At 39.1% G+C, this 20796-nt stretch overlaps 1 protein-coding gene and 1 long non-coding RNA gene across 4 annotated transcripts; one reads left to right on the top strand and one right to left on the bottom strand.

Moving 5' to 3' along the window:
- Positions 1 to 2838: 2838 nt before the first annotated feature.
- On the bottom strand, positions 2839 to 5926 carry LOC105038399 (uncharacterized). Of its 3 annotated transcripts, XR_012142012.1 has the most exons (4): positions 5632 to 5926; positions 4451 to 5243; positions 3611 to 3665; positions 2839 to 3239 (listed from the first exon to the last, which is right to left on the bottom strand). It is a non-coding gene; the product is annotated as an uncharacterized lncRNA (long non-coding RNA). The 3 variants fall into 3 exon arrangements; XR_012142011.1 differs by lacking the exon at positions 3611 to 3665 and having other exon boundaries at positions 5632 to 5925; XR_012142013.1 differs by lacking the exon at positions 3611 to 3665 and having other exon boundaries at positions 2839 to 3154; positions 5632 to 5925.
- Positions 5927 to 15487: 9561 nt separating this feature from the next.
- Positions 15488 to 17932, top strand: LOC105038398 (uncharacterized). The gene has a single exon (XM_010914199.4). The coding sequence runs from the start codon at positions 16013 to 16015 to the stop codon at positions 17540 to 17542; it is 1530 nt and encodes a 509-aa protein (XP_010912501.1). The 5' UTR covers positions 15488 to 16012; the 3' UTR covers positions 17543 to 17932.
- The last annotated feature ends 2864 nt before the right edge of the window (positions 17933 to 20796 follow it).

Raw genomic sequence — 20796 nt, 5'->3', positions numbered from 1 at the left:
ATCAAGAAGATGAAGATATTTTTGCTGAGTTCTAAAATGACCGGTTGATAGATGCTGTCACTCTTACAATCTTTAGGCGATGGAAGTCTTGCCACATCAACCATTAAAGTTCACGTGTGAATGATATGACATTATAGCATCGCAGTACTGATTGCACGTCAAACCCATTGGATCATCACATAAGTTACATTCACACTGAAAAGTACTTGCCAATGCGGACCCATCTTAGGGTTGAGATTTAGATCATCTGATCATATCCTTGTGCCTGAGAGGAAACATTCATTGGTAGCTCGATTGCCAATATGGACATCTTTGTCAGCAAATGGTACACTAAGAATGCACGTCTGAAGGCACCATGATATATTTGTTACCAACCTGTTTTGATTTTGAGCATACGTCTAATCCCCTTTTAAATGCTTGTATCAGAATCATATAGAGTGGGCTAAATTTAGATGGTAGGATCCCTAGCTGTCCCAAGAAACGTAGGACAGGTCATGGTCTGTCTGCTGCCTGTATACAGTTTGCAGTTGTTTGTTGCTGACCCACCATCTAATGAGTGGATAATGCTGATAAAAGTAACGTCTCACACTGCAATCCAAGCCATTGATCCATATTCTTGAAGGACCAGCAAAAGAGATTGGCATGGTACCCTCTATCCAATCTAATTTTGTTAGGGGTGGCAGCTGCAATGAAACCACTGTTTGGTATTTGTGTGATTGGCATCTAGTCTACTGTAAGGTCACGAACCAGAATCGAAATCGGAATTGAAATGGATCACAATAAAAATTACAAAGGCTATATCCCTTGATGTGTTTGACTTGTGATGAGAATTGGAACCGGAATGATATTTGAATACTAGAAAAGAATAAGGATTAGATTTTTGGAGGATTGGAGCATTCTCGATCCTCCGCCCCCCCCCTCACCCCCCCACACACACAAAAAAAAACCCTTTTTGGTCCTCCTTTTGTTTTAATTGGATCAACAAGAAAGTCCATGAGAGGGGCAGAAAAGGTAGGATGAGCACAGCCAAAAATAAATAACTAAACAAAATGATGGCTCTCTTGGAAAAAAATAGTGCACCATTAAGTATCTCTTTTTTTCATAAAGAAAAAAAAAAAAAAAAAAGACTAACTCCCTACCTTAGCATGGACATTATCGAGACAACAAGTGCGGACACTGTTAGGGTTGGTGAGACTGGCTTTTTTTTCTCAATGTGGGACATATGATAGGAACAGAAATAAAATACTTGGAACTAGATCTCGTCTTTTGAAAAATGATAGCTGACACTACAATGCAGGGATTTTCCAATATCTCAGATGGATGGTGTCATACTTCACCGACTGGGATTCTAAAGATAATAACACCTTCTAAAACACTGTCACTAAAAGATCCATGCAAGTCTTTATAAAAGGCACAAATTACCACCTGTCTGAATTCTTTTAAGATGTCCATGAAATAGTATGGAGTTAATTAGCATAATTTAGATGCTAGAAATTAAGATCAAGGATGAATTATAGAAAAGTTGTCTCAAAACACAATATGGATAGCATGAGAAGAAAAGGCCTGCCTAGAAATCTTTAGGGGCCAGAGCATAAACACAAAGTTGAAAAGATACAACTTGAAACCATAAATGCCTGGCACTCTTGTGCTCTGCAGCTCATGCATATGTTTTTTGTTTCTTCACAGTAATCCTATTTAAAAAGAATGTAGCATACCATTCTGCTTAGTTCATTAGCTTCATTTAGTTCTTTGGGCAAATAGTTCTATAAACAGTAATTTGCTATCATCAACATGTACAATTAGAAAAATAGGACCAGGATATTATTTCGCATTGGCCAAGCAGTAACATATCCAAAATCATTTCAACATGAAGAAGCTTCCAATCACTCGATAATTCGGTTGCTAGATAATGGAGTGGGAGAACAGCAGTAAATTAACAGTAACTGGCTAACTGCAGAATAATGCCGTCTAACTATAAAAGCATCAAAGGTTCCTTATACCAGACTATGCATCTAAAGAACTACCAATATATATTCCACCAATACCAACTGAATTTTTTTTTGACAAACTGGCAGCACAAATGCTGCAAGACTAATAACTACAGCAGAAAGGCATGAAACTTGTAGGGATATCTATATATCTCAAATCTGGACAAGATAAAGCAATGCACAGCACCCACAAAATCAATCGACCCCCAGTGCAAATATATAGCAAGCAGTAAACAACTCCACAGTCTGTGTAACATTTTTGCTTGTTAGACAGAAAAATTGCACATAGTCTCAAACCAGTAATTATTCAAATAAAAAGAAAGAATGTCGCAGGCTCAAAGGGGAACCTTTGCAATTTGGACCACATGTAGGTCTAGCGAAACTAACACCACCTCCAGAGTCCATATAGGCACAGGAAGCTCATGACCTTATCATTCACCAGTTGTGGGATACTGATGAATGGATATTAGAATAGTTCTAGAAATATGCAAGGCATGACCTGAAAGAGATAGTGCTTTGCGACAAAAAATTAGCAGATAAAGATCTAAAATGGGACCCATTTCCACACTTCAATCGCATGCAAAGTAGGGAGTTTCCAAGTAGTCCAGAAACCTACAGTAAGCAAACATACAAAAGATAAAATGACACCCTTGATCTTGCTAGTAATAACTATCCAGTTATGCAGGCAATCTGGTCAAGATCTGCATTATGTTTGCTACGTCAGTTCGTGAGAGTGATCCTTTTGACCATAGTTCCTGTTCTTTTAATTTGCATGACATTTGATTTCGTTGTTAGCTGAACTTAAGAAATTAGGAATCCAAGACATCAAAACACTGGGGCACCCATTCCATGAGGAAGCTGCAGGGCTCCATAATCATGTGCATATCCATTTACAATAAAGCTCAAAAAATTAAAGAGCCAGCAGTGAATTTTTCCAATAATTCCAGAGCTTGAAATCATGTTTAGTGGTATATAGGGAACAGATATATATCCATTAAAACTGTTTGCATGCCTGAGTATAACCATACACCACCTGAAAAGGCATATGATTTTACTTCTCACACTATAAAATAGAAGGAACTGGTTGAGTTCAGATATTTCCTGTGCCTGCATGGAGGAATTATAGTAGAAGCTTGCACACCTTTCAATAGTCCAAATTTACATGCCTGAAGAATGGTTGGAAAGGCATTTTATCCTTCTTATGATACAGACAGGCACAAACAAATCTGATATCATGGGCAAATCCCAAATCTAAGAACAAGTCAATAATATGACATGAGACAAGATTTCAATTTAATTAAGGATGCACTGAGTATGTCAAACAGATAGGACAAAATCCAAGAAAGTTTCAATGCCAAGAAAGCAACTGTTAGAAAAGTATGTCTAACTGAATTCCACCGCTTTAATTGCAATAAAAGATAGATCTTAAACAAATGAAGCACGGCCAGGAGGTAGCACATTCAAGAAAAGACATCAATAATAGAAAACCATCCTGGCACGTGGAATAGATGGCCATTCTCAGTTGTCCGTATCAATTTAAAATTTTCTGGAGTTATCCAAGCAGAAGGTTAAAGGTAACTTGTGCATGAGATGTTTCAACATGGCAGTGAAGAAAACATTACCTGTCAATTAGGATTATCACCAAACAGTACAGATAAAATGGTACAAGAGTGGTACCTGCCATGAGTTTAGAATAGAAATATGCTGAAAGAAAAACCAGGTTTCAATAGATAGTGTTCATAATCTATTTGAATATTAGGTCTTACACACTGCAATGTAATAACACATTTTGTACATGGATTACGACCAAGGAGAATAAATTAATAAAGCCATGATTGCATAAAAAGTGAGAAATTGCCTAAAGTTGACAATCCCATAACACCTACCAATAATTGTCAGTCAGCAATCTATCCCTAATAATAACCAACCACTCATTTGGAAAGTCCATCGCTACTCCAATCACTGCTTCAAATATCTATTCTAAGTTCGTAACTGGATCATAAAACAGGAGTTCAATTCCTCAACAGTATTCATCCATCTTTGTAGGCACTTCTTTGTTATTTTAACATCCATTGAATGGTATAGTATATACCGATGCAAGTTGCTCAAGTTGGAGCTGAGTCCAGAATATTTCAATTTTCAATCCTATCCATTTGGTCTTTCGGTCTAGAATAAGCTGATTACCAGATTGACTCAGGTTTGCATAGAGAAGATGGATATGTTAGGTGATCAAGTCAAAATGGACTTGGATCCCACTCACTGCATTCTCCAAGACTACGGGTTAGGCCCAACTCTGACTCATAATTACTTTGTCTCACACATGCTGCAGAGGAAGTTAATCTACATACCGATTGTCTAGATCATACAAGAAATTTGACAAATTTGATAATAATCAACATCTCAACCAAGGCAACCTCATTAAAGCATCCCGTAATTTGAAAGTAAAACTTTACTGAATTTACCTCACCAGCTTCTTCTAAAAATGCACTGGTCCGCAAGAATGCTACCATAAGCTCTTCCAAAATTGACCGACAGAGGAAGTGAAGGTAAATACTTGCATGGCAACCCAATAGCCAACCCCAAGGAAGTCCAGCTGGTTCAAGTCAAGTTCCCAAAGGACATCAATGCCACCGAAGGTCCTGATGGCCAGCTCATATAATACCACTCAATTCTGTATCTGTCGCGCTCAAGTCTCATTCAGTACCTCCCAACACCAACACGTGTTCATACTTAGTGTGAGAACTAAAACTCCTTAATCTCTTTTAAGTGCCGTTGCAGTCCCTTTCAATGGCCTTTCTGCAATACCAAACGAGATGACCATGGATAGCTGTGGAGTACTTAGGCATCATCATAGCAGATTCTTTTAGAAGCTTATCCCAAGTCCCGACGATGTTAGTTTGAGAAGCAAGCATCTGATGCTTCAAGTTGAAGCAACAATCCAATATAAAGAACTAATAGCTGGATGTATGATGAGACAAAAAACCTCTCAGATAGCATGTGAACGCAATGCATGACTCCATATTAAGCTATATCTTTGACAAAGACAACATTGTGGCATATACTTATATACCATAATTCAACCGACCCAGCACTTTCCACGTACATATCAATTCAAAATTTTCAACTGCATGATTGAGGACCAGACAAAGAGGTATTCCGAAATTGCGCAGATGGAATCAAGAAAAAGTTGCTTAGTCATGAAAAGTTAAGGCCCCTAAATCCAGAAACAGGAGAGGAAAAAACCATCAGAAGTCCCTGGGGAAAAAAAGGAGAAATTTCTTAATCTAAATGGGAATTCATATTGGTCAATAGCAAGTCAAACGAAATGAGCTCAAACAGCACATCTAATAATGAGTAAAAGCTTTCAACTTCAATAAAACATTATATACAGCAGCAGTTAAAGCAAAATTTAGCATTTGACATCGGATAAGAATTCCCGGTGGCTATCACATAAAACTAAGCAATAATAGAATGTCAAGAAAAAAAAAAAGAAATAATCTTTGTGGTTCATGGTTATATGCGAAACCTAATGCATTCAAAAAAAAAAAAAAAAGGGGGAAAAATTGCTTTTTTTTTTTTTCCCCGGAACTTAAAGAGGAGAAAAGAGAAGGATAGAGATTAGGTGAGGACGGGAGGGATTTACCAATCTTGATGAGCTATTAGACGTCGACGGACACGAAGGAGGCACGGGCAGCCTCCGTGGCGGAGGAGGAGGCCGACGAACGCCCAGCGGCGCGACCGCCTGGGCATCAAGCTCGCCGGTTGCCACCAACGCCACTTCCGGTGCCGTCCTCCTCCTCCCTCCACTGGCCGCCGCGCCATCTCGGCTCTGCTCTCCTTCTCGGAGCAGTCCCCCGGGGTCGACGATACGCGAAACCCCACGCCAGTCTTTGCCGTGGGTGTCTAATATTACGATTCTATAAGGGCTTTTATATAATATAAATGTATTTATAAAGATCCGTACGTACTAATGTAGGCGCCAGCTTCGCCGACTTTAGTTTATAGCATTGTTTCATAGAACCCCCTTTGTAACGTCAATATTAGTTTAAACTGGGCAACGACGTTCTACTTCACCACCCCCCTTCATAATAATGAACGTTACCGTCGTATGTATGTTTTTGTACGTAAAACACTTGAAGAAACAAAAAAGATTGTATATAAATGTGTATATGTATATATACACATACATATTTATATTACATGTAAAGTTCTTTTGTGGAAAACATTCAAAATTGATTGGGACTTTTTTTTTTTCTTCTTTGGGTATAAAGGTAGAATGTGTTTATTCATGTAAAAAGTTATACGATTATAAAAAAATGCAGACATACAAACAACTAACAACAACAGGTTGCAAGATGGAATGTGGACAGCAAGACACTTTACAAGACAACATTGTATGAGAACGAACAAAGTGAGGAAAAATTGCTGTGTAAGAGTCTGAACTTGAAGAGATCCCCAAAAGAAATTTAAGGATATGATAAACAGGCACCGCTCCCCCTGTGTTGCCATCTGCATGATTCTGGAAGTGTGAATGGTTGAAAGCCAGAAATACATATGAATCCTGTGAGCAGCACAACCATTTGAAACAGAAGTACCTTCCCAAATAGAGGTCATCAGGAACTGAGCCTGGTATGTAATTTGTAATTTTGAACCAACCTAGCATGATGATATCAGTATAAGGTATCCCGATTATATCCGAACCCGAACAAAAATCCAGGTTGATCTGATTTATCCAACCAAACCTTTAATTGGGCAGCACAAAAAATCTGAAGGATCCATGATAAGATATCCTACGGTGCCCCGCCAGCATGTCAAAACGGGTGAAGAGAGAATAAATATCTGTCAGATTATGACATGCATACAAGAATATATATTGTCCTTTCCACATGCTTGAGGCCGAAGGTACCATCAATAAATTAAGCATGGAAGATGGATTGGGACTTTTTGATATGGTTCCCTTGAGATGCTAATATTTTATAAAGTCCTTCATTTAAACCATAAGGGATCCTCTACAACTTTAAGTTACCGATACAATGAGAAATCCAGGAGAAAAATATGCTAGCGGAAAATAAGAGTTTGTTTATTAGATTTGAAATCATGAAAAATTTTTAAGAAGAGTCAAATAACACATTTCTTTTGTCACATGCATCCCACATATATGTTTCTAATTTAAACCGTAGAGAGAAATCCTTTGTGTCCGATAGCAACATTAATCAATGCACCAATGGTTTAGAATTCAATTAACTGAATCTTGAACTGCAATTTTAGTATTATTTTCAGAAAAAACATATAGATTGAGATTCGAAATATTAACATGGTCCTTAAGATCCTTCTATATGGATTTTTGTACTAATGAGCCATTTGGTCTCTCTCCCTATAATCATAAGTTTTATCAAGTCTGAATAATGTATTTAAAATATATAAAATAACAGTAAAACTATTGTGGTCAAGAGCAAATGACTTGGACAGGTTGGTCTCCGCTTCCGTGTACATGAGATATTATCCGTTTTGGCCTCTGGCTACTATAGCATGGGGCTTTACAGTTTTATCCTTTCAAAAGCACCTCATTGAGGAGGAAAGATCACAGCTTATATAAATTAGAGTTTCTCTTGACTCACAATTAATGTAGAATTATTAAAGCCCTCCCTCCTTCACCATAACATAGCTTCCCAATCAAAAGGAACTCTGAGCAAAATTGCGGGAGGTGTATCACAGTCTGCCAAAGGCACATCGGCTCTATGGTGAGCACAAATATTGCTATCAATAACTTGGACGGGTTGGTCTCCGCTCCGTATATGTCAAGTATTATCCACTTTGACCTCTGACCGTTATGGTATGAAGCCTCATGATTTTGCCCTTCAAAAGGTGCCTCAAGAAAGAGAGAGAGTTTCATCTTACATAAACCAAAGTTTCTCTTGACTCACAACTGATATAAGACTAATGATTTTCTCTCTCCTATACCATAACAAAAGCCACCGTATATTGATTTGTTTTTAGAGACTAGATCTCATCTAATTCTTGAAAACACTAGTGATTCTAGTTATTAATCCATTGTCATACATAAAAGACAACTCCGATTAATGAAAGGCGTGTAATTGAACGACCGGTGGAAACTGCAAAATATGTGCTTCATTTTGTTTAGTCATTGGTCATTCAAATGGGATTTAATTGTGTGAATGACAATGGATGAATAACTAGATCCAATTATTTCAATTATTCATAAGGATCGCAATTCATACTTGTTGTATGCAATTCATAAGGATCTCTGTTTCTTTGAAGCTTCAATATTGCTAATATCTTCAAATAACGGACCCCTTGAAACAAGTACTTTTACTCCCATGCCCCTCTTCTAAATTTTGCCCAGGAATAAAAATTCTAGTTGCCATAATGGTACTTTTTAATCTTATAAGCAGAAAACAGATCACAATAATGAGAAAAAGTGTTATTTCATTGTCGTATATACCAAAACAAAATCTTACGAAAGATTTGAAAATGAAATGCTATTTTTTATAAAAAATACTACTATAATGGAACAACAACTTGTTTATTTTTTCTTAATTTTTAAGCAGGAATTAACGACCATTAAGATAGCCCTTGGTTCTTCTTGTAATTAATTCTTCTCTTAATAAAAGCACAAGTGGCTGCTTTTCGAGCCTCCTTTACTATCAAAAAAAGAGATTACGCTTGGTTCATAAAATAATAAATATTACTAAAAAGTATTTTGCAGATCTCCTTGATGTAACAAAAGGCTACAAGTGTTATGGTGGGTATTATAACATTATGCCAATAGACCAATAAAAAGAAAACATGTCGGGCTTTAATGTAATCCCTTTTCTTTATTTGGATTCTACCTAACATAATCTCTTACATATGCACCACATTCTCTTTAAAAGAGCAGGCTAATTACCTTGCCTAAACGGTTATGTGTGTGAACTTTGAAAAGCCAAGGTGACAGGGTCCGGCCGGAAGTCAAAAATCTATAGCTTGATGACCACTCCCACACCCTTCTCACGGGTCAATTTCAGGCATCCCTTCTTTCCTTGATATAACGTGACACCACAACTGGTTCGTCAACAAGTTGGTGGCAAAATCCGGGGAAGTAGGTCTACTTCGTAAACTCACCAAGCTTGGAAAGCAAGAGTGAAATATTCTCATCGAGGGTCAGCATCACCTTAGCCTGGCTCCAGACCCTTACCAGTTTAGGATCCCCTCTTTGATTTGTTCCCAAGGACAGAGCCTTTGATGGGAACCTTGCAGGATTCCTCGTGGGCTAGCTTGTGGCCAGCAATCTCTTTTGTGGCCAGCATTGTGAGTCCTGCACTGTCTTGCTGTAAAGAACTCCAACATATATGATACTATCATGCACATAGCTCAATGATGCATGCACTCCTTTAGCATTTCCCATCAAATTAGTCATGATCACCTCTCTTTTTGGCACCTCAGAATCATCATTCGGCCACGTTATCTCCTCCATCGTTATTCTTTCAAGTTATCCTGTCGGTTGAGTGCAATGACAAATTTGGAGCAATGTTAAACTCACACCAACCTCCACAAAGAATCCTGAAAAATTGGGAGGGGGTCGGTATTAATTTAGCATTTTTCTTATACTTAATGTAGAGCAGGGCCTATCATAAAATTATGTGCGAGAATAATCATGATCATAATGATCGAGACCTGTCTCGTATATTTCAGGCTAGTTTTTTAGTTATGTGCAATGAATGAATTTGCTAAAACAATATTTCTTTTCTAGTGATGAATTTTGGTATCATGTATTTTTGTCGATGAATTTTGGAACTATTGTTGAGTGTTCACTAAATGATTGATTTCTTAATTACTTGCTGGCAATGAAATATTTGACACTATTCAATAGCTTCAAAAAACACGACGATTTTTGTAGTCATGTTATCAAATTATAAATTTTTAAGTATTTGATGTAATTTGTTTTCATTATTAAATTGTTTTTGTATATATTTGTACATAGACATATGAAATATCATGACATCTTTTTGTTGTGTATCATCTATTTGTCCTATGTCGTTGATTGTTTAGTGAAAAATTTAGGTAAGACGATCTTATCTAAAACCATGGAAATGAATTGCACATGCGAAGTTATCCACATTGACAACTATGAAGTCACCATTCAGCAACATGTTGCCAAACCTAACCACTGTTCCTTGACATCTAAAACCAGCTCCTTTCTAAATCATACCTTATCAAAATGGCAGTATGTCGCATCTCGGGGACCCAGTGTGACACACCAGCTAGAAAACATAAATGCAATCAATTCACAACATTCAACATTGCAAATTATTACAAGCTCATAATATCTAATGGTGTACATGACCTAAAATCAAACTCTATCTTCCTTTCCACCACTCAGAATCATCGCTACAACCTATTACCGATGACCGACACCGTGAAGATGTCAACTAGATAAACCTAAAGTCTATCAAAAATTTTCTCCAATGCAATGACTCACCCAAGAGTTAGCACAAAATGAATATTTTTAAGAACAAAATGAGCATTTTTGCACCCATTTCGAATACATAGGGCTACTCGTTATCGAAAAATCTTAGTCCTCTAGACCCATACCCAATTGCATGCATACCTTACTCGAAGAGGAAAATTTATGCCGCAGACCTTGCATCCCCTAAGATAGCCAAATATGAACCTTGGCTGCGCGCCAATAAATTAGGTCCCCCACACTTTCCTCTGGGGTCCGGGAGAGGGTGCATTTAAGCCAGGTGACACGGCCCGGTTGGGTCTCCTTGTTGGCCTCTTCTCATTTCTTTCTCTCTTTCTCTGTTTCATGGCAGCAGTAAAGATAGAAAGCGTTTGGTGGGGGTGTTGGGGTGGAGGACGTGAAAGAGAGCATGTGGTGCTTCCCCCTATACTAAATTACCCTGTAATCATTAACACCTTCATATTGGAGCCCACCATCCCTTTAGCCCTCTTGGATCTCATGTCACCTTTCCATACTTCCTCTTTTTTTAATCTTAGTCACTGTTAAATTGTTTTTAATTGACCCAGGTCGTTTTCAGGTTTCACCGCCGTAGAAAATGTTAGGTAGGGGATCTAAGTCTGGAATTATTAAAAAGAAAAAAGAGAGAGAACAAAAAAAAAAAAGAAGAAAATATTCACTACCACGATGCATGGGCCAGGTAGCACTGAGGAATTAGTGCTTTGTACGGTAATCGCAGCATCAATTATATCAGTGGTCTATGTCGTGTCATATACAAGTTATATAAAGTTTTTGTTTTCGGTGGATTTAATATTGTTGCAATACTGCCTTTTAGACTCAAAACTAGTGGAAATATTGTTGTTTGTCTTTTTTTTTTTTTTTTTCTTTGGACCAAAAGAAATACTGCCTTTTAGACTCAAAACTAGTGAAAATATTGTTGTTTGTCTTTTTTTTTTTTTTTTTTTTTTTTCTTTGGACCAAAAGAAAGGCAGTGCCATATTAAATTTTATTAGAAAAAGAGTATTGACAAAATAATTATATGGGACCTTGACGATTGGGAGAGAATAGAAGTGGTTTTCGATACAAATTAGTTCAAGATAGGACTCAAGAAAAAAACTACATTAGGGATAGTTTGGAAAAATAGAAGTGGTGGTGGATTGCCATACTCAAATAAAGTTATTGTAACAATCTAAGACCTTATTCAAAATAACTAGATCAAAGGCATTATTTGAGTTCTTTCGTCATATATAAGTATTCAAGATTTTTCCAACGAATAATCGATGTGCTACTAAATACACATCCGTATAGATCTTTACATACTCTCCTTATTTAAGTCCTGACATTCTTGCAAGGCTAAGGATCCAAATTTATGCATCTATTCATAAATACCACGATCGACATGTAATCAGCTACAATGAATTCATATCTTAGTATCCTTTAGTCTACATAAATTATGAGTAGGATTAACTCCGATACTACTTGTAACGATTTAAAATCTCATCCAAAAAAATTTATCGAAAGATATTATTTGAATTTGTAGTTCCATATAAATATTTTTGATCTTTCCAGCGAATAATCAATGTAAACTAATGCACACCTATATGAGTCTTCACACTTATAGATTATCAAAACCTTTCGACCTAAGATATTGGAATAAAGCAACCAATCCAATACATAGAAGAAGCATGCTGAGACAAAAGTAACTACAGCAAGCATAGCCCCAAAATCTTAGGGGGTGCTTGGTTGGGGGGGAGTAGGGGTCTGGAATATAAATGAAAATGAGTGACTCTCGTTTCAATTATTTGGTTGGAAAGAATTCCATTCCGATTCTGATTTTGGAATGGAATGGGAATGGCTCAATCTACATAGAACTCAATTTCTATTCTCACCTATGGATTCAAATTTTTATTCCAATTCTGATTTTGATTCCAATTCTGATCACAAACTAAGCACTTCGGATGATTTGGTTATTTCGATTCCCAGCTACTCCAATTCTAATTTTGATTCTGATTTCGTTCGTGAACCAAGCATTTCTTATCATTTTATTATCTATATAGATTATAAGATTAATTTTATTTGTGATAACTATATAATTTTTTCTATCAATTTTATAATTAAATTATAAATAATTGAACAATGACTTTATCTGATTGTGTGGAAATGCAAATCATGGAACCAATTTAAATGAGTTGAAAAATGCAAATCATGTCCACTATTGATCATGTTCTGTTAAATCACAGTACCAATTTCACAGCATGTTGGGAAAGGGAACCAAAGTTTGTTGGTTGGTTTTGATTACCAGCGATCAATCTCGGACCGTCCGTACTGTTTCCCTATCCCCTCCGTTTTCGGGGCGAATCACCAACTTCCTCCCCGGGAGGCTTCCATCTTCTCTCTCTTGGTAATTAGGCTTCACTAACATGGCATTTGGGTCCCCTGCAGGAACCCAAAACATACACTCGTCATCAAACAGACATCTAATTTACGGTGAAATAGAAAAAGCCATCCGTTATCCGGCTGGCCCCCACAATAATAATTGATTAATTACCACGTTCCACCGTATGCATTGATTCTTTACTGCAGTAATAAATTCCCACAGCCAGTAAAAAAGAGCTACACGTACGGCCACAAACAAAGGCAAAGGTGGCAAAGTTGCAAAACCCCCTGCTGTACCTTTTTCCCACCCCGAGCCCCACCCTCGTGTCACTTTTCCGTTTCACCCATCATCTCCTCACTCATCAGAACAGCCTCACCTCAGAAACAAAAACATAAAAAATAAAAAACTTCTCGTGTTTTGGGAAACGCCTGCTGCCGCTTTTATTTCCATCAGTCTTTGGCCTTGTTGCAAAGATTGGGAAAAAAATTCCAAGCGGGCACACATAAAAGATGGTGAGAAGGTGCAAGCCAGCCTCGGTGGAATTTAGTTTTGCCTAGAGGTTGGCCTTCTTCCATATTCTCCGAATATGTACAAGTGCATATATATATATATATATATATATATATATATATATATATATATATTTTTCTTATATATATTTTTATTTTTTTATGTTGCTTATTATTATATATGTTAGAAGATAAATATGTATTTATTGTCTTCATAAATTATATTGAACTATGTGAGTGGGATTATCCATGCATGTCTAGGTACAAGAGATGTATTAAATGTAGGTACATGAACTTATGTTTAGGAATGTGTTTGTGCTTAGAAATATATGTGCATATGTGTATGTTTTTCATAGAAGTATGTGGGGTATTAATTAATGTATTGTGGAGATCAAAGAGTCATATAACTCTAGTAATTAATGTATTTGTGAGTAGTATAAATAAAAGTGATTTTTTTGATATGTAGTAGGAGTTGAATAGGAAATGAATAGAAATTATGATATTGTTTCTCTTCTCTCTCAAGTATTTCTTATCATATATGATTGAGTACTCCTGTTCTCCTCTGTCCATTTTAACAAAATGGTATCAGAACATAAGCATAAAAAGTATCCATCACCAAATTCCAACGATATATCTATTGTCTATTATGATAATTGATATTTGAATGGGATGGGATGATGGTGTGGGGGGCATGGGAGAGGGGTCTCCATCAAGAATCTAGATATGGAGAAGCCAATGGAGGTGGGGTGATGCAGCCACAGTGTTTCTTCTGTTTGGTGACCAAAACTCCATATGATAGGTTCTTTTTATATATGATACATTTTATACACTACCACTTGGATGTCCAACTTGCTAAGAGAGAGAAGGATGGGAAACCCACAAGCTCGGAACCCATGTGAGTCAGGTGTGACTCTCTGGCTCAGAAAGACTCACTCAAGGCTGGCTACAGTCCCCCCGTAACATGATGGTGCCCACAAAAAGGGAGAAATAAAGGGAAAGATGGTTACATGATAAGGTTTGACATTGTCACTGCCGGGGGGTCAACAAAAGAAGGATTGTTTGTGGTCTGGAGATTTGGGAAAAAGAATGACCCAGCGGGTGCGCTCAGAGCCCCGTTGGTGCAAGGGGTCCAAACAAATAGCTACGCCACCGAAAAGCTCAATAAGAATGGGGCCGAGGGCCACCCCACTCTCATACCTCCTCATCCAATAAAATACTGTTAAGCCGGTAGACCAGTGCAATCACAAAGCAATATATACAAATAAGCATGCACTGTATTCTTTTTTTTTTTTTCTTTCTTTTTATTAATCTTTGTGCATGTTGCTTTGAGTTGGACTAGCTAGTCCACCAGCTGGATCTGGTCCAACCAATGATTTCTACTCGTTCAGAGATAGGTGTACAAATGGAAGTGGATTAGAATAAAGTGTGAAGCTTATGGGAGTTAACAATCATCTATTTTGTTTTAAATTAGGGGATAAAGTTGTGTGTTGGGATGGGATTTGGGTTGGTGTGGGCTGTGTTTTTAAAAAACAAAGTGGGGCAGGCTGGAGTTGACTGGCAGATGAGTTTTCCACTACTAGTTTTATTAATTTTTTCCATGTGTATATAGTTATATATATAATATAAGTATAAACTTTCATGCAGCTAGCTCAACATTATTTTGTTAAAATACACAATTATATATTTAAGAAAAAAAAGGAGGTTGTGTTGGGATGAGTTGTCATCAGCATTAGATGCTTTTATCTGACGCTCACCTGCACTGTCGGGCTGCTTCCCCCATATTACCTGGGGGCAGTAAGGTAGAGGTAGGATAGTAGTAGGAACAGAAACGGTAATAATAGAAAGGAGAGGAGCTCTTCAGGACAGGAGGCTGTTTGCCCTTTTATTTTACTATTACCGTGACGGTCGCCACCCCATCAAATTTCCCAACCACCAAACAAACAAAGACCACTTGTCCCCATCTTTAATGGCTCCCTAGGTGGGGCTCTTCCGGGGATTGGGATGACACGAAGCTTTGAAGGCTTTGTGGCTGGTAGAACCAAGTGGATGGAGTGAAAGGGAGAGAAGAGGGGGGGAGGAAAAAGGATAAGGATTGGTGGATTTAAGTTTTTAACACTGGCCTGCGTAACAAGTCTATAGTCGTCATTCCTTCCGAGGTCCCACGAGTGGGCTGCTGCTCCTTCCCCAGGCCCCCACCTAGTGTCAACAAAGGAACCAGAGAGCGAGTGAAATAATTATAGAGAGAGAAAGAAAGAGGGAAAAAAAAAAAAAAAGGAAGAGAAGGCGAAAGGGATTTAGGGTTTAGGATCTAAACCTACGCACCCCCTTCATCTTTCTCTCAAAAGCTTCTCCCCCACCTCCTCTCCCTATCTTTCGCTCCTTCCTTCTCATACAACACAGACGCAGACACAGAGACAACAGTCAATTAGGAGGAGCCCCACGCACCCCACGCAGTCTCGAGCGAAGCAAGCATCCGGCCACCTGCACGTGTTTGGACGGAAGCCTAAGTAGGTAGTCTCTCTGATACTCGTTAGTTTTTTAATCGTTTTATTTTTCTCTGGAAATAAAGAGAGAAGAGAGAATTGAGATGGGATAAAAGAAAAATAGAAGGAGGCGAGGGGAATAAAAAAAAAAAAAAAATTTTTGGCTGTTGATTTATTTGAGGGAAAGAGAATACATGGAACGAAGTGATCATAGACATGGAGGCGGAGGTGGTGGTGGTAGTGGAGGTGGAGGAGGAGTTACATCAAATAGCAACAGTAGCAGCGGCTGCACCAACGGGAGTAGAAGCACTTCCGACCAGAAGCAGTTTCGTCACCACCAGGGCAACAGCAGCGGCGCCTCCTCCTTCGACCTCGTCCCCTTGGACGGCCGAGGAGGCGGCGGGCCCGCTTCTTTCATGGGGTCCGTCATCCACCATACCGGATCCGGCCGCGTCGACGCCTCCCTCGCCATCTCCTCCTCCGCCGCCAAGCCCGATCCCACTCCTCCCGGCCCTTCCTCTTCCGCCGCCGACGCGTCCAAGAAGGCTGCTGTCGTCGCGAAGCGGTCGTCCAAGGACCGGCATACGAAAGTCGAAGGCCGCGGCCGCCGGATCCGGATGCCGGCCTTGTGCGCCGCTAGAGTCTTCCAGCTGACACGAGAACTCGGGCACAAGTCGGACGGGGAGACCATCGAGTGGCTCCTGCAGCAGGCGGAGCCGGCGATCATCGCTGCCACGGGCACCGGCACCATCCCTGCGAACTTCTCCACGCTCAATATTTCTCTCAGGAGCAGTGGTTCCTCCCTCTCGGCGCCGCCGTCCAAGTCCGCCCCGCACTCCTTCCACGCGCTCGCGCTCGCCCACGCCCACCACCGCGCGGACTACGAGGAGGGCGCTGGGATCTCCCACTCCACAATGCTAGGCTTCCATCAGCTCCCCCATCACCACCCCGCTCACCAGCATCATCTCCTACCCACCGATCAAATAGGAGGACTGCACTCGGCCGGAGGTAGCGGCGGTGGCGGAGGAGGGGATTCCTCCGCCGATACGTATTTGAGGAAACGCTTCAGAGAAGATCTATTCAAAGAAGAGCAGCAGCAGCAGCATCCGCCGCCTCCTTCTCAGCAAGAAGGAGGAGGCGGGCCGTCGTCCCCATCCTCCGCCTCCAAGGACGTGCGGACGGGCGGCCTCCAACTGCAGCAGCGGGCGCCGCATGAACCTGCTGCGTCCGCCGCCGGAGGAATGGCGAGGCCGCCCGGCGTCCTTCCCGCGGCGGCAATGTGGGCGGTGGCTCCAAACAGCGGAGCCGGTGGAGCATTCTGGATGCTCCCCGTCTCCGCTGGCTCGACGGCCGGGCCATCGGAACCGTCTCTATGGACGTTCCCGACAGCAGCAGGCCAGGGGCAGTACCGGACGGGGATACCCACCGGTGGCGGCGGCGGCGGGGGCACGATCCAGCCGACACTCCCCTTCATGTCGAGGATCAACATCCCAGGCGGGCTGGAGTTCCAAGGCGGCCGCGCAGCCGGGGCGCTCCCAATGGGGGGCGCGGCGGCGCAGCATCTTGGGCTGGGAATCTCGGAGGCTAATCTGGGGATGCTGGCGGCGCTGAACGCTTATAATAGAGCCGGACTCAGCATGAATTCCGGGCGTCATGATCATCACCATCAGAGCCAGCAGCACGGTGCGGACGGTGGGGATGATCACCAAACGAATTCTCACTAGGCAAAGGAAGGCAAAATGGGAGTTTGCTTTTCCCCTCCCTCACTCCCCCTCTATACCAGAAATTTTACAAGTATATCTGTATCACTGGAGATTGCTTTTGTTTCTGTTTTTCTTTCTCTGAGTTTAGCATCTAGTTTCTTAATCATTTGATACTATTCTCTCAATCTCTGAGAGAAATATGCTTATCCTTCTTTTTATTTATTTTTTTCCCTTTTTTTTTTTTTTGTTTCTATTGTAGAGAATTTCAAGAATTTTATTTATGGGTCCAAAAGGGCCACAAGAGAGTGGGGGACAGTCTTGTATAGGGAATTCGCCTTGTGTAGTAATAACTCTTTGTTTGTTTAGTGAGAGATTTTATATAAAGCAGAGCCTAATATTTCTCTTGTGTCATCCTTTCCCCCAACATTTCTCCTTTTATTTCTTATACTATTTTAATTTTTATTTGTTTTTGGGTATTTTGGCATTCATGAGAGTCTCTTGATCTCTATTGTCCCGGGCTGGGCTTTCTTTGGGGTGATGGCTTCTCATGTCATGGCAGGGCATTTTGACCTGTTTTCTTGCTCCACATTTTGATGCAAGAGAAGCCAACAGGACCCATGAATTAAGATTATACTAAGAATAATATAATGAAGGCTTTCGCTGTCATATCTAAAATTTGGCAGACATCCTTATCTCTCAGGGGCAAGCCGAGGACCGATCCTAAATTGCCGTCCATCTAACAACTTGTCCGGGCCACTCCTTAGAAGCACTCTACGTCGATGCTTCGTGATTCGTTTTCTTGGAGATTGGTGCATACCAATGTTAAAGGTTTGGTATTTCTGCCTCTCCTTGATAACATATATTTATATTCTCCAAAACTACAGTTAGCATGGCAATTCAAGAACAAGAACGAAGAGAAAAAATAAATTTTCCAATCATAAAACGAGTGTTTTGGAAATGATGATCGCAATGGATTTAATTCAGATGCACGTTATAACCTGCAATAAGTAATAAGGAACATAAAATTCAACCATGCATAGATTCTTCTTCAACCTCTTTTCAATTTTTGTCACACCTATATATCCACCCTATGGCTCATTAGACACAGTAGCATCCAATTATTGGACCAAATCTTTTTCTCTTGTCATGAGGCCATGATAAAAAACAAAAACTTGCCTCATGGTCTTCATCACCCAGTCATATTATAGTTTTCCAACAATGCCTACTTTAGTGGTAGAGTGACAATTTAACATTTGGGGTACCGACATGGACTTATGCTGTCATTATTCGATTGCTTTGCATCCCTTCCACGAATTTCTAACGGCATCTTGCTACAAGAAAACAAGGCTACGGGTTTGCTTAGGACCTCATATATGATTTTTGCTTTATTTACCAAAAAATAACAATATATAAAATATACAATTTAGATTAATTTGGATTGTTTTCTTTTATGATGATTTAAAAATTTGAAAAACTAATTAGAAAAGTTCTCTTAAGAAGACACATGGAACATAGAGAGGAAACTTGAATGAACAATGAGATCGCTTCTATTCTTTTTTCTTGTACTCAGTCTGCGAATATGCGCAATCTTAGCAAAAAAAAAAAGAGAAAGGAAAAACAAAGGAAAACGATGAAATTTCTTCTTCTTTTCCTCCTTCACCAAAGCTAGTCTTTAGGAATTCCTCATGATGTCTATGGTTGATAGCGTGTGAACCATAAGAACTTATAATAAACTTATCTGGATAGGTTTGTCTCTTGTGCTGGAGTCAAGTAAGATATGGATAATTTCATTCCACATGGCCTTCTGGTAGATAATTTTCTCAATAAGATGGATGAATATTTGAAAATAATTCAACATTAGCAACTCTAACAGCATGATGCATGGTAGGACTAATGGTTGTGGTGTACGTCCCAGCAAGACCTTGTTCCCCCATAATTAACTCATTTTCAAATACTAGCTGGGCGCTATATATTTCTCCTTTGCATAACAGCTCATACGAAGAAAAACATACCACCATTAACATTTTCATTTATTGGCACATTGTTATGTTGTTCAAAGCAAGAAACCAAAGAACCTTTTAGTTTTGCACTTGATTCTGTCGATCTCCCATTCGCTAAATTTTTACCGAATATAAGTGCAATTGTGTAACCAAATAATCTACTACCAAAGAGAAAAATTTAAGCGTATTTTGGAAAAGCGCAAATTGTAATGAGTGCAATCTATTAATTTCTATCATTTCGACGGCTTTAATTTGTTATTTTGATGTTAGGTTGTCCGAGGAATACAAAATTCTCAAGCATATCACCATTATATTATTGTTATCTTTTCACAGATGTGTAATCAATAATTAATTCATTTTCTTCACTAGTTTTTCCTTCATGTAGTTATATTTTTCTATCTAAACCAAGTTACATGCATATATATATATATATATATATATATATATATAGACACACACATACATACATACATAAAAAATTAAGAAAAAGGAAAGGAAGAAAGAAAGGAAGGTAATACTAGGCAAATGAAACCCCCTAACGAGTCTTAATTTATAATATGCGCATGTGGACATTGATACCTAACTTTGAACAATATATAAGCCAAATTAAAAGACCAAAAATGCTTGTTTCTATATAAATGTTAAACCTTTGACAGCACAGATTGTAAAGGAATTAACTTAATATTTTCAAAATAAAACCTACAAAGAAAACATGATAATAAAATTACGGCAATATAGTAAGATAACAAGCTAAAACTAAGAGGGAAATCTAACCTTGGATTCTCTGTTGATGAACACCTGCTGAAGCTGGGAGTCAGGAGCATCAATCAACTTTATTTTGATCCATGTTGTTTAATTTGTAATTTGCAATGGGAACAAGGGCTCAAACACAAGTTCAAAGGTCACAAGCATCGAGCATTAAGCAAACTAGGAGCCGGTTCACTTTTGTGCTTAATTGAACTTGTTGCTATTTAGCTCAATTACTTGTGACTCTTCAATATTTTTTATAGAGGAAGGTGATCAATGGAACTCCAGCAAAGCAGTGATACACTTTTTCTGTAAACAAAAATTGAATGAACCTGCGTGCAGTTTGAAAATGATAAACAGTAAGTGCCTTATTCTATAAGATGCATGCTGATCAATTATCAATAGATTTCACAATATATATCTTCCTTGGCTGCCTAGGCCTATCAACTCCAAGTTTGTGTGGTGATATTCAAATGGCTTGAAGATGCTCCTTTAAATCAAATATTGTACAATAAAGAATGTTTTGCT

This window comes from Elaeis guineensis, chromosome 1 (genome assembly GCF_000442705.2).
Source record: "Elaeis guineensis isolate ETL-2024a chromosome 1, EG11, whole genome shotgun sequence".
NCBI lineage: Eukaryota > Viridiplantae > Streptophyta > Magnoliopsida > Arecales > Arecaceae > Elaeis > Elaeis guineensis.
This window is presented reverse-complemented; position numbering and strand designations above follow the sequence as displayed.

Coding starts and splice junctions, on each gene's coding strand:
- LOC105038398 (XM_010914199.4), top strand. CDS start 16,013: ATGGAACGAAGTGATCATAGACATGGAGGCGGAGGTGGTGGTGGTAGT.